This window comes from Nothobranchius furzeri, chromosome 14, assembly GCF_043380555.1.
Source record: "Nothobranchius furzeri strain GRZ-AD chromosome 14, NfurGRZ-RIMD1, whole genome shotgun sequence".
NCBI classification, from domain to species: Eukaryota; Metazoa; Chordata; class Actinopteri; order Cyprinodontiformes; family Nothobranchiidae; genus Nothobranchius; species Nothobranchius furzeri.
Window position 1 is genome coordinate 42,664,115 of NC_091754.1, and position 17,792 is coordinate 42,681,906.

A 17,792-nucleotide genomic window follows, 5' to 3' on the forward strand; every position below is an offset into this window, starting at 1 on the left:
GCTCGCCGTATGGTTAGTTCTCGTTTTCTTAATGAGAGCACAGCTAGAAATATTTCTGCTGCTTTTGATCCACCCTGTTCTTCTGATAATGACCCAGATTCCTTAACTTCTCAGTTTAACGAGCACTGCCTCTCCATTCTGGACAACATCTGTCCTGTCAGAACCAGATCAGTTCCTGCAGTGAACCCTACTCCCTGGTTTAATGACAGCCTTCGCAGCCTGAAGTGCCAATGCAGAAAAATTGAGCATTTGTGGAAGAAAACCCATCTCCACGTCCATCTGCTGCACCTAAAGGATCTTCTGACATCCTTTAACTCTGCAGTCAGAGATGCTAGGGTTTCCTATTTCTCCAACCTGGTGTCCCAGAGCAAAGGGAACCCCAAGGTGCTGTTTAACACCATCAGCAGCATCGTCTCTCCTGCCTCTCCTACAGCCTCCATCCACTCTGTTACAGACTGTGAGAACTTTCTGTCTTTCTTTGTGGACAAAGTCAATAAGGTTAGATCTAGCATCTCTCCTTCAGCCTTATCGCTGCCTCTCCCGACTCCAACCAGGCCCGTCAACCTAGATAGCTTTGCTCCTGTTTCTTTGCCTGAGTTAACCAAACTAGTTAACTCTATGAAGACCTCTGCATGCCCCCTCCACATCTTACCCTCATCTTATTCTTATTGTTGTTGTTAGCCTCAAGGGCAACATGCCGATTATCACTTGTAAGTCGCTTTGGACAAAAGTGTCTGCTAAAAACATAAACATAAACATCTTTGTTTAAAAGTGCTTTTCAGTCCATCGGTCCCAGTGAGTCTTGACCCCTCTCTATCTCTAAACTTCTGTTCATCTCCAAGATCTTGGAAAAGGTTGTGGCTAAACAACTCACAGCTGCTCTTGATGAACATAACATCTACGATAGCTTCCAGTCAGGTTTTCGTAGAGCTTGTTCTAATGGCCTTCTGACTCTCAGTGATGCAGGGGACTGTTCTGTTCTGGTCCTGCTGGACCTGACTGCAGCCTTTGACACTGTTGACCATCACCTGCTACTGGAGAGGCTGAGAGACTGGGTAGGCCTATCAGGATCTGCTCTAGAGTGGTTCTCCTCTTATCTTTCAGAGCGCTCCTTTTCTGTGGCCGTCTCCAAGTTTAGGTCCTCCACCACCTCTCTTACCCATGGTGTCCCACAAGGTTCTGTGCTGGGGCCTCTGCTCTTCCTCCTCTATCTGCTTCCTCTTCAGCACATCCTGAGCTCCTTCAAACGAATCTCCTACCATCTTTATGTAGATGACATCCAACTGTACATCTCCTTTAAGCCCCTTGAGATGTCTAAGCTGCAGCTGTTTCATACCTGCTTAGACTCTATCAAAACCTGGATGGCTGGGAGCTTTCTTCAGCTGAATGAAGATAAGACTGAGATCCTCATCTGTGTCCCAGACAAGCTGGTTCCCAAAGTCAGAGACTCTCTTGGTCAGCTTGCTTCTCACACCAAACCTTCCATCAGGAATCTTGGTGTGACCTTTGACCCAGCTCTCACCCTGGATTCTCATGTCAGTTCTCTTGTTCGCTCTTCCTTCTTCCATCTCAGGAACATTGCTAAGCTGAGTCCCATTCTGTCCCCTCTAAACTTGAGACTGTTCTCCACACCTTCATCTCCTCACGCTTAGACTACTGTAACTCTCTTTTCACGTGTCTGAGCAGAACCTCCCTGAACCGTCTACAGGTGGTTCAGAATGCCTGTGCTCGGCTTCTGACCAAGTCCTCCAAACACACCCACATCACCCCGCTTCTCCTCCAGCTTCACTGGCTGCCAATCAACTTCAGGGTTCATTTCAAGATCCTGGTTCTGGTCTATAGGGCCTTACATGGACAAGCACCATCCTACATTGGTGATCTTCTTAGTCCCTACACCCCCAGCAGGTCCCTGAGGTCCAATGATCAAAGCCTACTGGTTGTGCAGCACCAGGCTAAAGACCAAAGGTGACAGATCATTTGCTGCTGTGGCCCCCAGACTCTTGACCTCTCTCCCCCTGAGCCTGAGATCAGTGGACTCAGTGGTCTCCTTTAAACTCACTTGTTCAGGCTGGCTTTGGTGTGACCTTCTTCACCACTCTCTCTTTATTCTGCTCTCCCCACCTATTCCTCCTTCCTCAGGATCCACAGATTTCCCTCTTTCCTGTTCACTCTCTCTTTCTAAACATTTTTTAATCACAGTTGTCTATTTTTGCTCATTTTAAACATATTTTTATCATTTTTAAAAATCTTTTTTAAATTTTAAGTTTTTTGTTTTTGTGAAGCACCTCATGATTTTCACCTTGAGGGGCTGTAGAAAATATCTTTCTTTTCTTTCTTTTTCTCAAAACACCAACATGTTGGGTCCAAGTCCAGGAAACTCCCTAGACCTTAATCCTAATGAGAACTTGTGTCTCATCTTGAAAAAGCAGGAGGACAAACAAAAAACTACAAATTCTGATAAACTCCAAACATTTATGATGAAGAATGAGCTCCATCAGTCAGGATCTGGAAAAGAAAATGAGTGACTAGCGATCAAGATGAGCTACAGAAGTCCAGCAGAAGCAGCACCAACACTAAATCTGAACCTTCTGCATCAGCAGAATCTTGTAATTATGCTTCAGAAACCGTAGAAATTTATGATAAAAAGGTCTGAAAGCGCTGGAGCAGCAAACAATGTCAGCATGCATGTATGAAACCATCCAGTGGAGAATGACTTCCACACACTTTACCTGAACTGAGCTGAGATGTCAAACACATTCAGGACCGATAACTTTAACGTGGATGGAAGGGTTGAGAAGAAGTAAAATGTTGGCGGTTCCCACAGTCTGATGGCAGGTTGTAGCACGTTTCCCAGGAGCGGTGCGTCTAAACCTCGCGGGGTGATCCAACAGGTCCGACTACTGCACACATGTGCCTGAACAAGACTGAACAGACATGCTGTCTTCTGTCAGTCAGATTAGACCTGAAGGGTTTCCAGCCCTGCTTCGACTAGCTAACTGGCAAAATAAGTCCTTCTTAGCTGCTCACTGTGAAGCTGCTGCAGGTATATCTCCAGACACACAATAACTAAAGGTGGATCCAAACAAACAGCAGAGCTGTCACAACTGCTGCTCTTTGGTTTGCTTGAAGGTGATCAGCTGCATGTTTCCTTTGTAAACCGTTTAAATGGTCCACTGAACCCTTAAAGGGACAGCTGGTGACTTTTCACTCAGCTCTAAAGGCTGAATGTTCCATAATCAGTGTACATTGCTGTAAAGCACTGCTTTTTGCTGTAACATGGTAATGTAAGGCATTACAGGGAAAGAAAATGATGATATTTACTCAGCTGTCAGTAACGCGGTTTTACACCCAGAATCAAGATGTGGGTTTCGTAAAAACTTAAATTGCGAGAAGCCTGAAAAAAGATCCAGTATCTACATATATGACATCATTTATGGATTCAGCTTTGCGGGCATTTTAGAGAGGACGCAGTGGTAACGGCTCAAATACTCGACCTGCGTCCTGCGCGCGACAACTGTAACGTTCACAAAAGTCGCTCCACCAAAACAAAACAATTCACTCGTTCATATCAGCCCGTGTTCTCTGGTACTTTCTGTACTTTTCTGACGTGCTTTGCCTCAGCTGAGTTCATAATCTGTGGCCAGGTGCTTTCACCTCATTGCTGCTGGAGCGCAGCGCATGTTAAGATCCCACTGGCTGATTAGTTAGAAAGTAGGAATCTAGGAAACTGTTCTTCTGGAAGAGCATGCAGGAAGGTTAGAGAGAGAAAGGGCCAGAAATTATTCAAATACAATCAAGAAAACCAAACTAAGTGTGTGAAAAGAAAAAAAAAGTAGGTAGATTTATCTAAAATACACATTTTTACCAGTGAAAAGCAATAACATATAAGCATTTAATATTTACACATGTGATAGAATCAGATCACCCTCAAAAGTCAGTCCAGGGCCGTATCAAGGCATTTGGGGGCCAAGGTTAAATAGGCTTGGAGCCCCCACCACCTAACTCCCTGCTCAGATGGCCCTATAAGTTGGCAGTGTGCTGAGAGCACAGCTTGTTGTTGTGTTTATTTAATAAACAACTGTTATTATATCTGTTTTAACAGCAAAACTAGCTCAGACACATCACCTTCCACTGGATGTGTCACCAGTTCACCGAGCGTCACATGACAAGATTCATACTCAAGTTGTTTTGGTGAAAGAAACTTAAAGTAATGTAAAAGTAGTGTAATCTCATACATTTTAAAATGAGTAATATTGTAATGAATTACTTTAAAATGAGGGTAACAAGTAATAAATAATGCATTACAGTTTAGAAGTAACTTGTCCAACACTGCTAATAAGCTGCCGTGGCATGTTAGCGTGTGGCTGGTTTACGCCGGCTCATCAGTTAAAACCAACCACGACCACATGACTGTTCTGCTCAGCATCTAGCTGGAAGGTCTCATTCAGGGGCGGCACCCTCGTCGGCCGGATTTAAAGGCCGATCACGTCAAAGTGCCGCAACGACGGCTGTCCAAACTTGTGCACCCCTTCATATGCAGCCTATGAATCCAGCCCTCTTCTATCCCGGTTTGAAGGACAGGTCTGACGTATCACACAGCTCACATATCCCAAGACGCATCGCCAGGGGCGTGTCCAGGGAGTGGCCTGGGGTAGCACATGCCACCCTCGGAATCTGATTGGCCACCCCAGGTGCCACCACACTAACTTACCTTTAAATCGGCTTTTCATTGTCCACGAAAGGCTTGGGGGTAAAACAAAAAAAGCATAACCATTGGTGCCACCCATGCACAAAGTTGTGCCTCAGCTGGGCCACCCCATTTTAAAAGATCTGGACACGCCACTGCGCATCGCAGGCCGAATGGGGGAGTTTTCTAACAACAACAGCAAACTAAAGTACAAGCTTCAAATGTTTAGATTCAGGGCTGTAGTCAGAAAACAGCTCAGGTGTGTAACATCATTCTGCTTCCTGGTCCCTAAAGTATCCTATCAACAGGTAGGGGTGGAGGTTAACCTGAGCTGGAAATGACTTTTAGCTACGACTTCGCCAAAGCTTACACTCTGTGTATAAAATGGCCGCGTCGCAGCTACTCATGTGTAAGCTGAAGTCATTTGACTGAGTGTCCAGTAGCTGGAGAGTTTAATTACATCCATCTGTGTGTTGAAGACGCATCTGCCTTTCAGCAGCTCCTGATGTTTGTTCTGGTTCAGCCAGAGCAACACAAACTCAAAACAAGGCCGCAGGGCGTTGTCTTCTACACGCCGAATTAGTCTGTTAGTTTATGTGTCCGATGTGTGTGAGGAGGTGTGACTGATGAGGTCACCTACAGGTTGGGTCAGCTTGCTCACCTGCTGATCGAGTGAAGATATTTCAGATGGACTAAAACGGCCACTCTGTCCTCAGGCTGCGTCTCCTGGTTTATTCTCCATTTTCACATTTCAGCAGCACAGGAAGTAAACGAGAAGCCCAAAACTAATGATGTTATGACACGTTTTGTCTCGTTTCTACTGAATGGGACTTGACCTGGATACGCAGCAGAAAGGGGAATGAATGGATTAACCCATTTAGAGGATAACCTGTCCGGCCTTGTTCCAGTTTTGGGCCATTCCCATCTGTACCTGCTCGGCCTTGCCCGGATGGCTCCAGTCGGCTCCAGTCGGCCCCAGCCTGGCCCGGTTGATTCCACACATCCTTGCTTAGGTGTGCAAGGAATGCAGTCAGAGACATTTTCAGCTTCGAGGTAATCAGCATGATAATGAATGATAATGAATTGAGCATGCCTTAAGCCCATGTGGGCTGGTTCTACCCACCAATCAGAGGCTTGCTCTAATGGAAGGTGTGAATTTGCTGTCAGCTGTGGGTGTGTTGGCCCTGGTCAGCCTGAAGCAGACCCCCTCAGAAAGAGGGCTGAAAAACAGTCTCGTTGCATCCTGAAAAAAGGCAAGCCACCAAGCTATGCAAGCAAGCTATGCTATCCGGGCCGGGCCGACCAGGTAGAGATGGGATTGGCCCATTCGTGTGTCGATTCAGGAGGATGACGAGTCACAGAGCAAACGGAAAAGTGTAGAACTTAAACAAACAAACAACAGTGATGGACAGTAGCAGGTCAGGCTGAGCCTGGTTCAGGACTCTTCAGACCACCACACGCCACCAGAACAGCTTTATGTGTGCTGGACTGTTTTTCCACTGTGACTCTCAAAGGGAACACGCCCTGTAGGTGTTGTCACATGTGAGTTTAGTCAAGCACGGAGTTGAAAGAACTTGGTAAACTGTGATCCTAAGTTACTGATTTTGCACAAACTACCTAGAAGTAACCTTGGAGCTGGACTAGTTAGGAAATGACACGCTTTAGTATCTAGTACTTCACCCTTGAGCTGGAAACCGTATCCGAGGTTAAACTTTCAACTGACTCTCAGCGTTTTTTACATTTAGCATTATTATTCACACTTTTGCAAAGCTGAGCGTTAGTTGTGTAATAATGCCGAACTGAAAAGGAACAGTAATTTCACTTTTTCAAGGCCTCGTGTGTGAAATCCATTCAAATTAGCGCCACGCAGTTCAGAGACAGCTACGGTGGCCCACTCATCACATTCAAATCTCTCTAGCCTAACCCACACAGAACTCATAGCTACTGGACCAGTTACAAAAGCATTTTTAATTATTACTGTTTTATCAACCTGCCAGTCCTGAAGCTCTGTTAGACCCAGAAGCCGCCACGATTCACACGGAGGAGGGGTGACATACGCCAGGAGGTCAGGTGTTGTAAGAAACTGTGTTCCCCTGAAATATTCTGTCCCACCCACCCGTGTCGGGAGATCGCTCCTCAGACTATCTTCACAACATTTGTGATCAACTTTTACGGGAACATGGTGTAATGTAATAATGTCATGCTTGTGATGTTTTTCTACATTTCCTCCTAAAAACAATAAAACGAGACAGTAAAAACATTCTTGTTCACTCTTCTGTAATCTGACTCGGTTTAACCATCTTTTATTTGAGGTAGTGTAGTCCTCATAATGGACAATAAGTTCTGTTATTTAGGAAACATTTGCTCTTGACTGCCTAAAGGTAACAGAATGTTTTAGGGGAACATAATTTCCCACAACACCTGTTTTACGTGGATCATGGTGCGTTCGATGTAAACAAGCTGGCTCCTGCTACCAGAGAAAAGTCTGTCATCTTAAGTCAAGTTCATGATGCATCCTTGTCTCATGCATTCTCTAGTTAGGATTACACTCCCTATTAGACTCACTATTTGACCCTCTCTGCTCTCGTAGCTGTTTGCTGACCCTTGGGAGGGGTTTGGCATAAACAACGCTCCAGTCGGCATCCACGGTGAAAAGGCTCGCTAAAACACACACAAACGTCTCCAAATAGTAAAAGTCACAAAGTTTAGAGCAGAATATTGAGCAGACGCGTGAGAATACGCTTAATGATAGGATGAAGGAAGAGCAAATGTAAACAATTGTTAATGAATTTAAAATGGAGCAAATAATAAAGTTGTGTCGAGTTTCTTGAAAATAAAAACATTTTGATGAAATCTGTTAGAGGAGTTTCACACATGAAATATAACGTGAGAGTTTAAGGCAGACAGACAGATAATTATTAAAACATCTTCTTGGGTCTTTCTGTTATTTTTAGAAACATAAAACACAGATTTTACGTTTTATATCAATATACTAATGACTAGTATTTATTATGGCCATCTGTTAAATGCTTCCTCTGTAAATGTGTCACTTATTCACATAATGAAAGAGTGAAAAGTCATTTCTTTGTTCTTACAGCTGCAGCTCGATGGTGTTTACGGAGATGCTCCCAGTCACCAATAGGCTCCTCCCACTGACTCCAGTGGCGAGCCAATCAGGTGAAGGAGCTGAAGAAGGATCTGAAGTGACGCAACCGGTCCACAGGGTTCAGAAACGGAAACACACAGTCACACCTTCATGTCCAGCTGTGCTCAAACAGAAAGAGAAGGTGAAGTTTCTCACCGTACAGCCGCGGACGAGGCTACATTTCACCCCCTGTCGCTCCTTCTCTCCCCGCTGTTAGAGCTCACAGCCCCACCAAACCGGGCCAGAACCGCTCCGAACCACAACGCGCTCCTCCGCCGGCAGGGCTGCGTCCGTCCGCGGTCCAGACGCCGAACAAATGTCGGTGCTTAGGGAATAAGCCGAATGGTGTTTATGCACCTGTCAAATACTGGTGCGGGCGGGGTGAGCGGCTGGTTCTAACAGGAAGTGACGCAATCACGCAGCGCTCTTGAACGTGAAGCTGCAGGTCGGGAGGAAGCAAAACAAACCCGTCCGAGTGGATAAGTTTGGTGTTTGCTGCGTTACAGCTGGAGCGGGTGAGTAGAGACGTTCACCGGGCCTCCAGGATGGTCTCCACGCGCCAGAACAGCGACATGACGCAGGTGAGGCGCTTCGCCTTTACTCAGCAACCATTCACACAGACCGCGCTGCTCTCTGCGTCCTACCACAGCCAGTTGGAGGGTTAACATGCTGCTGCTGGTGTCATTATCAAATCTTAGCTGCCAATATAATCAATACAACTATTTACAGTTCCACATCTGGAGAACACAGCATATAACCAAACGACCCATCACTTGTACTGAAGCCAAAAGAGGCGAAGTGATCAATCACCCTCTCACTGAGATCAGGCATGTTCCTGACAAGCTCCCTGTCCACTGAAAGCATGGCCCATGCATCCAGACGTTCCTGTCCCTGTGCTTCCCAGGAGAAACACCTCAGCTTCAGCTGTCGTCATCGGCGTGGTGATGAGAAGATTCAACAGCACCACAGTCAGAAGGTTTCCTGGCTTGCAGTTCTGTAGAACCTGAGCCAGTGCACCACAGTCACAGCAGTCGCTGAAGTCTGGACCTTCATAGATCAGAGAAAGTTCAGTCCTGAGCTTCTCCTTGTGGAGCACGGGGTATACCCTCACGGTGGTTTTCAGAGCCTCTTCAGAGAATGTTTGCTGGTGCTGGTCGAACAACCCTCCCTCTGAAAGCACGGCACTCGCAAGGTGGCTTGTGAGGGCCTGTCATGGCCCGTGATGGTGTCACAGATCTGTTAAATTAAAAACACATATCAATAACAGATAATATTCTACGGGTGTTGGCTAGAATGTGGCTATGATCTACACTCTCAAAGTTACAAAGTGTGCATTTTGGTGACTGCAGAGCTCACCAGGGACCATGTCATGTTGGGGTGTAAATATGGCTGTCTAACCAATGAGAGCTGGTAACGTTCAAGGAACAGCTGTGATTGGTTGGACTTTGTTTTACATGGTTTTCATTGGGGGGACCAGGAGGGTCACACAGTTCCTAAACAGAGAGCGTAACTATTTAGGAAATGCAACTGAAGACGGATCTGGAAATGAGAGGGGAAAGAACACGGATGTAGAAAAGGAATAACCTTGTTCAGTTTATAAAATGAAAAGATATTTAAACTCAAATTCACAAATAGTGTTTATTCTCATATTACAAACAGGATTAGAAAAAAATCCAATTGCATTATTTAACGAATAAACGGTTTGCAATTCCTCCCAGTGTTTCAATTTAAAATGTGCAATCTCAAAATGCTTTGCAATATTGATTTTTAGTGATTGTTGAATTTGAAATTAAGAAACTGAGCACAGTTCCACTACAACACTTTTATTGTCTTCCAAAACAATCCACACCCACTGCAGTGTAAAGAAATCATCTCACAGATGCATCCACAAAACCAACAGTACCACAAACTGTCTGTTAACTGTCCTGAACTGACCAACCAGCGCCGCTTGTTCAGACTTGCTCATGGTCTGCCTCAAACACTGGGAGACAACTGAAGGTGGTAGTGTAAACTAAAGTGTTTATTTAAACTAAACCATGTCCAGTCACTAAATCCGTCATGCGTGCCTGCATGAATGAACCTGTAGGAATGAACCTGAGGAAGCAGAAACAAAACCACATGAGCCGAGATGGGTGGGTGAATCCCCACTGCACAGAGGAGCCAGCCAGTGAACAGACAGCAGCAGGCTTTTAAAGGGGCAGAGGCACACCGGGCACAGGTGCACCCAGCGCTGCTAATGGCACTCCAACCTACAGCCAAACCCAATTAGGGCGACCCCTAGTGGTTCATCCATCCGTCCATCTTCAGCTGCTTATCCGTACTCGGGTCGCGGGGGCAGCAGCCTAGGTCGAGACGCCAAGACTTCCCCTTCCCAAGCTACTTGGGCCAGCTCTTCCGAGGGAATCCCAAGGCGTTCCCTGGCCAGCCAAGAGACAAGGTCCCTCCAGCGTGTTCTGGGACTTCCCTTGTGTCTTCTCACCAGGGAGGCGTCCAGGAGGCATCCTGACCAGATGCCCGAGTGACCTAGACCTCGAGGACCCAGCCACCCTGCGAAGAAAAATAATTTCGGCTGCTTGTATCTGCAATCTCTTTCTCTCTCACGACCCAAAGCTCATGACCATAGGTGAGGGTAGGAATGTAGATCGACCGCTAAATTGAGAGCTTTGCCTTCTGACTCAGCTCTCTCTTCACCACGACACATGTTACACGTGTTATATTAAGGCTTAAAGAGTAGTTTCAGTCCAGAGGTCGGGGCTGTGCCGCATGCGCCCTGTTTGGCAAACCTCCTTTACATTTCTGCCAGGAAACGTCTTTCCACCCTTTTTTAATTTTGAATTTTACTTTAGTTTCTTAATTACAGTTATGAATGTACTGTACTTCATTACAGTTATAAATGCACAGTACTTAATTACAGTTATAAATGAGCTGTACTTACAGTTATAAATGAGCTGTACTTACAGTTATAAATGTGCCGTACTTAATTACAGTTATAAATGCACTTTACTTAATTACAGTTAAAAATGCACAGTACTTTATTACAGTTATAAATGAGCTGTACTTAATTACAGTTATAAATGCACAGTACTTAATTACAGTTATAAATGAGCTGTACTTACAGTTATAAATGTGCTGTACTTAATTACAGATACAAATGCGCTGTACTTATTTACAGTTACAAATGCGCTGTACTTAATTACAGTTATACATGCACTGTCCTTAATTACAGTTATAAATGCGCTGTCCTTAATTACAGTTATAAATGCGCTGTATTTTATTACTTATAAATGCGCTGTACTTAATTACAGATACAAATGCGCTGTACTTAATTACAGTTATAAATGCGCTGTCCTTAATTACAGTTATACATGCACTGTACTTAATTACAGTTATAAATGCGCTGTATTTTTAGTTTTAAATGTGCTGTACTTAATTACTGTTATAAATGCACTTTACTTAATTACAGTTATAAATGCACTTTACTTAATTACAGTTAAAAATGCACAGTACTTTATTACAGTTATAAATGAGCTGTACTTAATTACAGTTATAAATGCACAGTACTTAATTACAGTTATAAATGAGCTGTACTTACAGTTATAAATGTGCTGTACTTATTTACAGTTACAAATGCGCTGTACTTAATTACAGTTATACATGCACTGTCCTTAATTACAGTTATAAATGCGCTGTACTTAATTACAGTTATAAATGCGCTGTATTTTATTACTTATAAATGCGCTGTACTTAATTACAGATACAAATGCGCTGTACTTAATTACAGTTATAAATGCGCTGTCCTTAATTACAGTTATACATGCACTGTACTTAATTACAGTTATAAATGCGCTGTATTTTTAGTTTTAAATGTGCTGTACTTAATTACTGTTATAAATGCGCTGTACTTTATTACAGTTATAAATGCGCTGTACTTAATTACAGTTATACATGCGCTGTCCTTAATTACAGTTATGAATGCACTGTACTTAAATACAGTTACAAATGCACTGGTCTAAAATTACAGTTACAAATGTGCTGTACTTAAATACAGTTACAAATGCGCTGTACTTAATTACGGTTATAAATGTGCTGTACTTAATTAGTTATATATGCGCTGTACTTAATTACAGTTATATATGCGCTGTCCTTAATTACAGTTATAAATGCGCTGTCCTTAATTACAGTTATAAATGCGCTGTCCTTAATTACAGTTATACATGCACTGTACTTAATTACAGTTATAAATGCGCTGTCCTTAATTGGAGTTATACATGCGCTGTCCTTAATTACAGTTATACATGCGCTGTCCTTAATTACAGTTATAAATGCGCTGTCCTTAATTACAGTTATAAATGCGCTGTCCTTAATTACAGTTATACATGCGCTGTCCTTAATTACAGTTATAAATGCGCTGTCCTTAATTACAGTTATACATGCGCTGTCCTTAATTACAGTTATAAATGCGCTGTCCTTAATTACAGTTATAAATGCGCTGTCCTTAATTGGAGTTATACATGCGCTGTCCTTAATTACAGTTATACATGCGCTGTCCTTAATTACAGTTATAAATGCGCTGTCCTTAATTACAGTTATACATGCGCTGTCCTTAATTACAGTTATACATGCGCTGTCCTTAATTACAGTTATAAATGCGCTGTCCTTAATTACAGTTATAAATGCGCTGTCCTTAATTACAGTTATACATGCGCTGTCCTTAATTACAGTTATACATGCGCTGTCCTTAATTACAGTTATAAATGCGCTGTCCTTAATTACAGTTATACATGCGCTGTCCTTAATTACAGTTATAAATGCGCTGTCCTTAATTACAGTTATAAATGCGCTGTACTTAATTACAGTTATAAATGCGCTGTACTTAATTACAATTAATGCGCTGTACTTAATTACAGTTATAAATGCGCTGTACTTAATTACAATTAATGCGCTGTACTTAATTACAGTTACAAATGTGCTGTATATAATTACAGTTACACGTGTGCTGTACATAATTACAGTTACACGTGTGCTGTACTTAATTACAGTTACACGTGTGCTGTGCATATTTACAGTTACACGTGTGCTGTACATAATTACAGTTACACGTGTGCTGTACATAATTACAGTTACACGTGTGCTGTACTTAATTACAGTTACACGTGTGCTGTGCATATTTACAGTTACACGTGTGCTGTACATAATTACAGTTACACGTGTGCTGTACATAATTACAGTTACACATGTATTGTACTTAAAGAATGCTTTTCTAGTCGTCCAGACATTCCCCTTCCCATTTCAATCAATCAAACCAAAGATACTTTATTAATCCCAGAGGGAAATTAGAGTTTCAGTGCACACAATTCTGAGATCAGACATACATGGGCAAGACACATGACAAGAATTGGTGACTGTGGTCATTCGCAACCCTGAGTCGCGCTACCTTAATAGAGATAAGAGGGCTACATGAGGGTTGGTTCAGGTGGAGGGAAAAAAAGAGGCACTTCAGACTTAACCTCCACCAGGAGGGCAGCTGTGCTTTTAAAAAAACGGGTCTTCCAATGACAAGGGTGGGGAAGCCGGGATCGCACCACCAACCTTGTACCCACTCTGCCACGGCTCTCCTTCTCATCACATGTGACTGTGAAGATTCTCCATCTCCCGTCCAGGGCATTAGCCAGAGGAGGTCCCCGTAAGGTCTGACTTTGAGGTGCGTTACAAAAACTAACCACTGGTTTTGCTTCTCCCCTGCAGAAGCATCAGGGCCATGCGGTGGTTGTGGCGATAACTTCCCGTGCGGTTTTCGACTCAGAAGCTGGTGATGACGGTGGTGATGTTTATGGTGCAGGTGTGGCTTTTCCACTACTGCAGGTCAGAATTAATGCTGTTAGCAGTCAAGCTATGCAGACAGTAATTCGATATTAATGTCTCCCATGTTTACTTCAGGCGCTGCAGAGGGTGAATGCACGTCTGCTGGAGGACAATTCAGCTGCGTCTCTGCTGTTTGACGTGGTCCTGATCACCACCAGCAGCCGACAGCAGCAGCAGAGTTCTCGTATCACGAACAGCACCAGACATCACGGTAGTCTGACTCCAGCTGTTCACAACCGGCTGTTCTCTTCCCATCCTGAGGTCACTGCTGCTCTGTTGCAGGTCTTGAAGTTGGTAGATTCTGTTTTTCAAGTGAGGAGGACTTCAACGAGAGCCTGCTAAAACAAAACGTTCAGTTATTTCTCACGACAGATGAAAATGAATCACTCCAGGCAACGCAGCAAGGTCAGGAGGTGTTTTTTCTTCTCTTTTATGTTGCAGCTGGAGGCACACACTTGCTTAGATACATCTACAACTCCAAACTGTTAGGCCCTTGAATCCAGTTTACGAGATGTTGGAACAAGTCGTAAAGCGTGGGGCACACAGAAGATAGAGGCGCTGCGCCACGGAAGCACCGCGGTTTGGGGAAGTCAAATGGTCACACAGGACTCACTGTGCCGCGAACGCTTCTTGGAGAATTGCGAGATAGTCACTACATGATGCGGGATTTTAGGACAGGAAGTGGAAAGTGACTCTTTAGATTATACGTGATCAGACTTGACGTCGTGTTTTGTGAGACTAATTCATTAAAAATGGGTAAGTCCGCAGTTTATTAGACTTTTGAGATCGACAGTCCTTTAAAGTCATCAATACTGTGATCAAGTAGCATTTATGAGCTCCTCGTCCGTGTTTTGGCGGCTGGGTTTGTGCCGTAGAGCCGTTCCGCGTCGTAATGTCTGTTGTAAATTACTCCACAATGTCGTAAACAGCCGCACTCGAAATAGCAGCGCCGTGGCACAGACGACGCGTTGCGCTCCCCGTGTAACCACTCTCCGTAACTATAATGGCCTCTTTTTAAAATGATGGCGTGGGCGTGACGTGGTGCGGTGCATCTGACTGTGTTCCCCAGGCTGTAGCATGGAAATCTGGACCAACTGTAGCAAAAGATGTAGCTCTGCAGGTCTAGCCACCCCCACTGCACCCTCAGCAGGTCTACCGTTGGACCAAACCAATCACAGCGCTGTTTGTTGGGTGGGCTTAACACCAGAGCTGCGACAGAGAAAGGGTAGATTCTGCCTCAGGACTGAGCTCTGCCTATGGCACGTATGTGAGAATACCAGGTGTTGCATCTTTACATTAGTATAGAAGTCTTAAAATACTATCGCTAGTGAAAGTCAAGGTTTTAGTCCTGCAGACGTTTAATGTTTACAGTAGTTGTGTTTAAACATAACACATCAGTGAAATCTAACGTCAGGCAAAGAAACGCACGGAGAGGTCCAAACTGGAATGAACATTTTTCAGAGTTTAGTAAAATTTTAGTGAAACATCTTGTCAACAATACTAAAATAGAGTTGGTGGTTTATTCCTTTTCTCTGGATCAGCCAATCCGCGGGTCTGACCGCTGCTGCTCACTTGCAGCCCGGACCTGTTTCAGGCTTGTGCTTCATGAGGAAATGTGAGAAACAGCTGAAGCTGCAGAGGGAATTTTGTTCAAACTAAATCACAGAAGATGTCCAACAAGTTTGGTGTGTTCATTATGTGTTAAAAAACATTCAGCATTTAAGGGAATTAGCGTTAAAAGCTGCTAGTGCAGATACCGCTTAGCTCTGACCCAGCATACTCAGGACGTTTTCCTGCTCAACGTCCGACTCCTTAAACCCAAACCAGGTCCGAATAACCCACGTTGCTCTGTCTTCTTAATCCAACCGATCCCAGCTGCTGCTTTAGTCTAGACTTGACGCAGTTTGACATAATTTATGGACAATCACAGCTATCATATCAACATTATACTACTTATAGACCCCGTGAAAGTTAACGTTTGCATCCGGGTAACCAGTCAACTTCAGGGTTCATTTCAAGATCCTGGTTCTGGTCTATAGGGCCTTACATGGACAAGCACCATCATACATTGGTGATCTTCTTAGTCCCTACACCCCCAGCAGGTCCCTGAGGTCCAGTGACCAAAGCCTACTGGTTGTGCAGCACCAGGCTAAAGACCAAAGGTGACAGATCATTTGCTGCTGTGGCCCCCAGACTCTGGACCTCTCTCCCCCTGAGCCTGAGATCAGTGGACTCAGTGGTCTCCTTTAAAAAGCAGCTGAAGACTCACCTGTTCAAGCTGGCTTTTGTATGACCTTCTTCACCACTCTCTCTTTATTCTGCTCTCCCCACTTATTCCACCTTCCTCAGGATCCACTGATTTCCCTCTTTCCTATTCACTCTCTCTCTTAACACTTTTTATCACAATTGTCTATTTTTTGCTCATTTAAAATGTTTTTTAAACCATTTTCTAAATTATTTTTTATATTTTTACATGTTTTGTTTTTGTGAAGCGCTCGTGATTTTTATCTTGAGAGGCGCTATAGAAATGATATTTTCTTCTTCTTCTAGTTTTGATACAGAGACTGCAGTACCCACCTTTGACCACAGGATGTCATTCTTGCTTCGTGGACCTTTATCATTTACATTCCCTTGAGGTTTTCTAGTTAAATCTAATCTGGTATGCATCCTCTCACCTGCTGCTGTTCCAGGTGTTCCCTCAGCACTGCTGGATGAGTCCTCCAGATCCTGTTCATCAGACCAGCTCAGAGTTTTGTTCTGTGAGAACGCTGTCATCCCACCTAATCCTGGTCCACCACCAGCCAGCAGGCAAGCTGCTCAGGTACCAACTTGAACTTTTCCCTGTCTCTTAGGGGTCACGCTGCATTTCCATGTTTATGTTAGGGGCTCATATTTTGTCCATAGAGGCTTGCGGCCCAGCTGGGGACCATGCGGCAGAAGTTCGGGATGTTTCACAGCCCTCTCTGCTTCACACTTGTGATGTCACGCGGCAGCAAGGAAAGCTGCTGTGATGCCCTGAAGGCCTTACGGTCCATCGGTGTCAGCGTGGATGAGGCATATTGCCTAGCCGGAGCCCCACGCAGCCCCATCATGTCTCTGCTCCGACCTCACTTCCTGCTCAGTGAGGACATCAGTGGACTGGAGGACTGATGCTTCACAAAAACAACGTTGTCTGCCTTCGTAAAACTCATGAAATTACTGTAACCGTAATGTTTCTGGTAGCTTTTCCTTTTCTTTCAATGTGATGCAAGAACACGAGAAGGGTCCCGTCTGAGTCTACCTGCTCCCCCCAGTCAGAGGCTTGTTTCGGTTCGATTTCTCACTTTTCTGATGTGCTTCGGGTGTTTTAAAATAAAAAGCAAAAAAACAGATTTTTGACCAGTTCTAAATTCATTTATTTGGTACTGAAACATAATGTAGCCTAGGCTGCTGCCCCCACGACCCAGCCCTGGATGGATGGACATGATGTAGCTGTAACGTCACGAAATGGCCTGATTTTGAGACCCACAGGTCAAGTCCACAGCCAGGACATTTTGCCCTGGCTACGACTCCAACCTACAATATTTTCCCTCATAGGAGACTGAAAGCCTGACGCCCTGAAAGAGATAATAAAATCAAACAATAACATTCTCTCCTACCAAGGTCCCTCTACAGAGGAACTCATTAAATGAACTCCTAGATTCACAGAAGAAAGAAGATTTTATAATTAAAGATAATCATTAAATAAACATTTGTTTATTGCTACTTATAATATAAGACAATGAAATGTTTCATTAATCTGTGCTTAATGATATATGTTTAGCATGTTTACTTGACGAGGTCATCATCATCTGCACTCACACAAAAACAAAGTAAAGTTAAGTGAACGGATGACACATAGTTAACCTTTTACCCAGTTCAGAGCCTCCGGATCAAGGAGGGTGTGTCTCTGAGATTCTTGGTAATATTCCTCAAACTTGTCAACTTCTGGTTGGCTACTCCATCATAATATTGTTCCATTAAAACTAGATCACTCTGGGTTTTCTGGAGTTGGAGAGCAAGCTTCAGACCGGCCATCTGAGCAAAACATCTTTAACCATCAAGGATTTTGACGCGTCG

At 44.0% G+C, this 17,792-nt stretch overlaps 2 protein-coding genes across 7 annotated transcripts in view; one reads left to right on the forward strand and one right to left on the reverse strand.

Moving 5' to 3' along the window:
• Window positions 1–8,287, reverse strand: part of LOC107396067 (GRAM domain-containing protein 4) — a 46,170-nt gene extending 37,883 nt beyond the window's left edge. For 5 of the 6 annotated variants that reach the window (XM_054734152.2, XM_054734154.2, XM_054734156.2 and 2 more), the window contains exon 1: window positions 7,989–8,287. The gene's annotated coding sequence lies outside the window, so the exon portion shown is untranslated. Of the gene's footprint in view, window positions 1–7,782; window positions 7,886–7,988 lie in introns of all 6 variants that reach the window. The other variant, XM_054734153.2, reaches the window with a different exon arrangement.
• Window positions 8,270–17,065, forward strand: LOC107396068 (cytosolic 5'-nucleotidase 1A; the record flags this gene model as incomplete). Its single annotated transcript, XM_054734163.1, has 6 exons — window positions 8,270–8,347; window positions 13,578–13,694; window positions 13,770–13,905; window positions 13,977–14,099; window positions 16,385–16,515; window positions 16,599–17,065. Coding segments are annotated over 6 exons (831 nt in total), but the record flags the coding sequence as incomplete, so codon positions are not given.
• Between the last annotated feature and the right edge of the window lie 727 nt (window positions 17,066–17,792).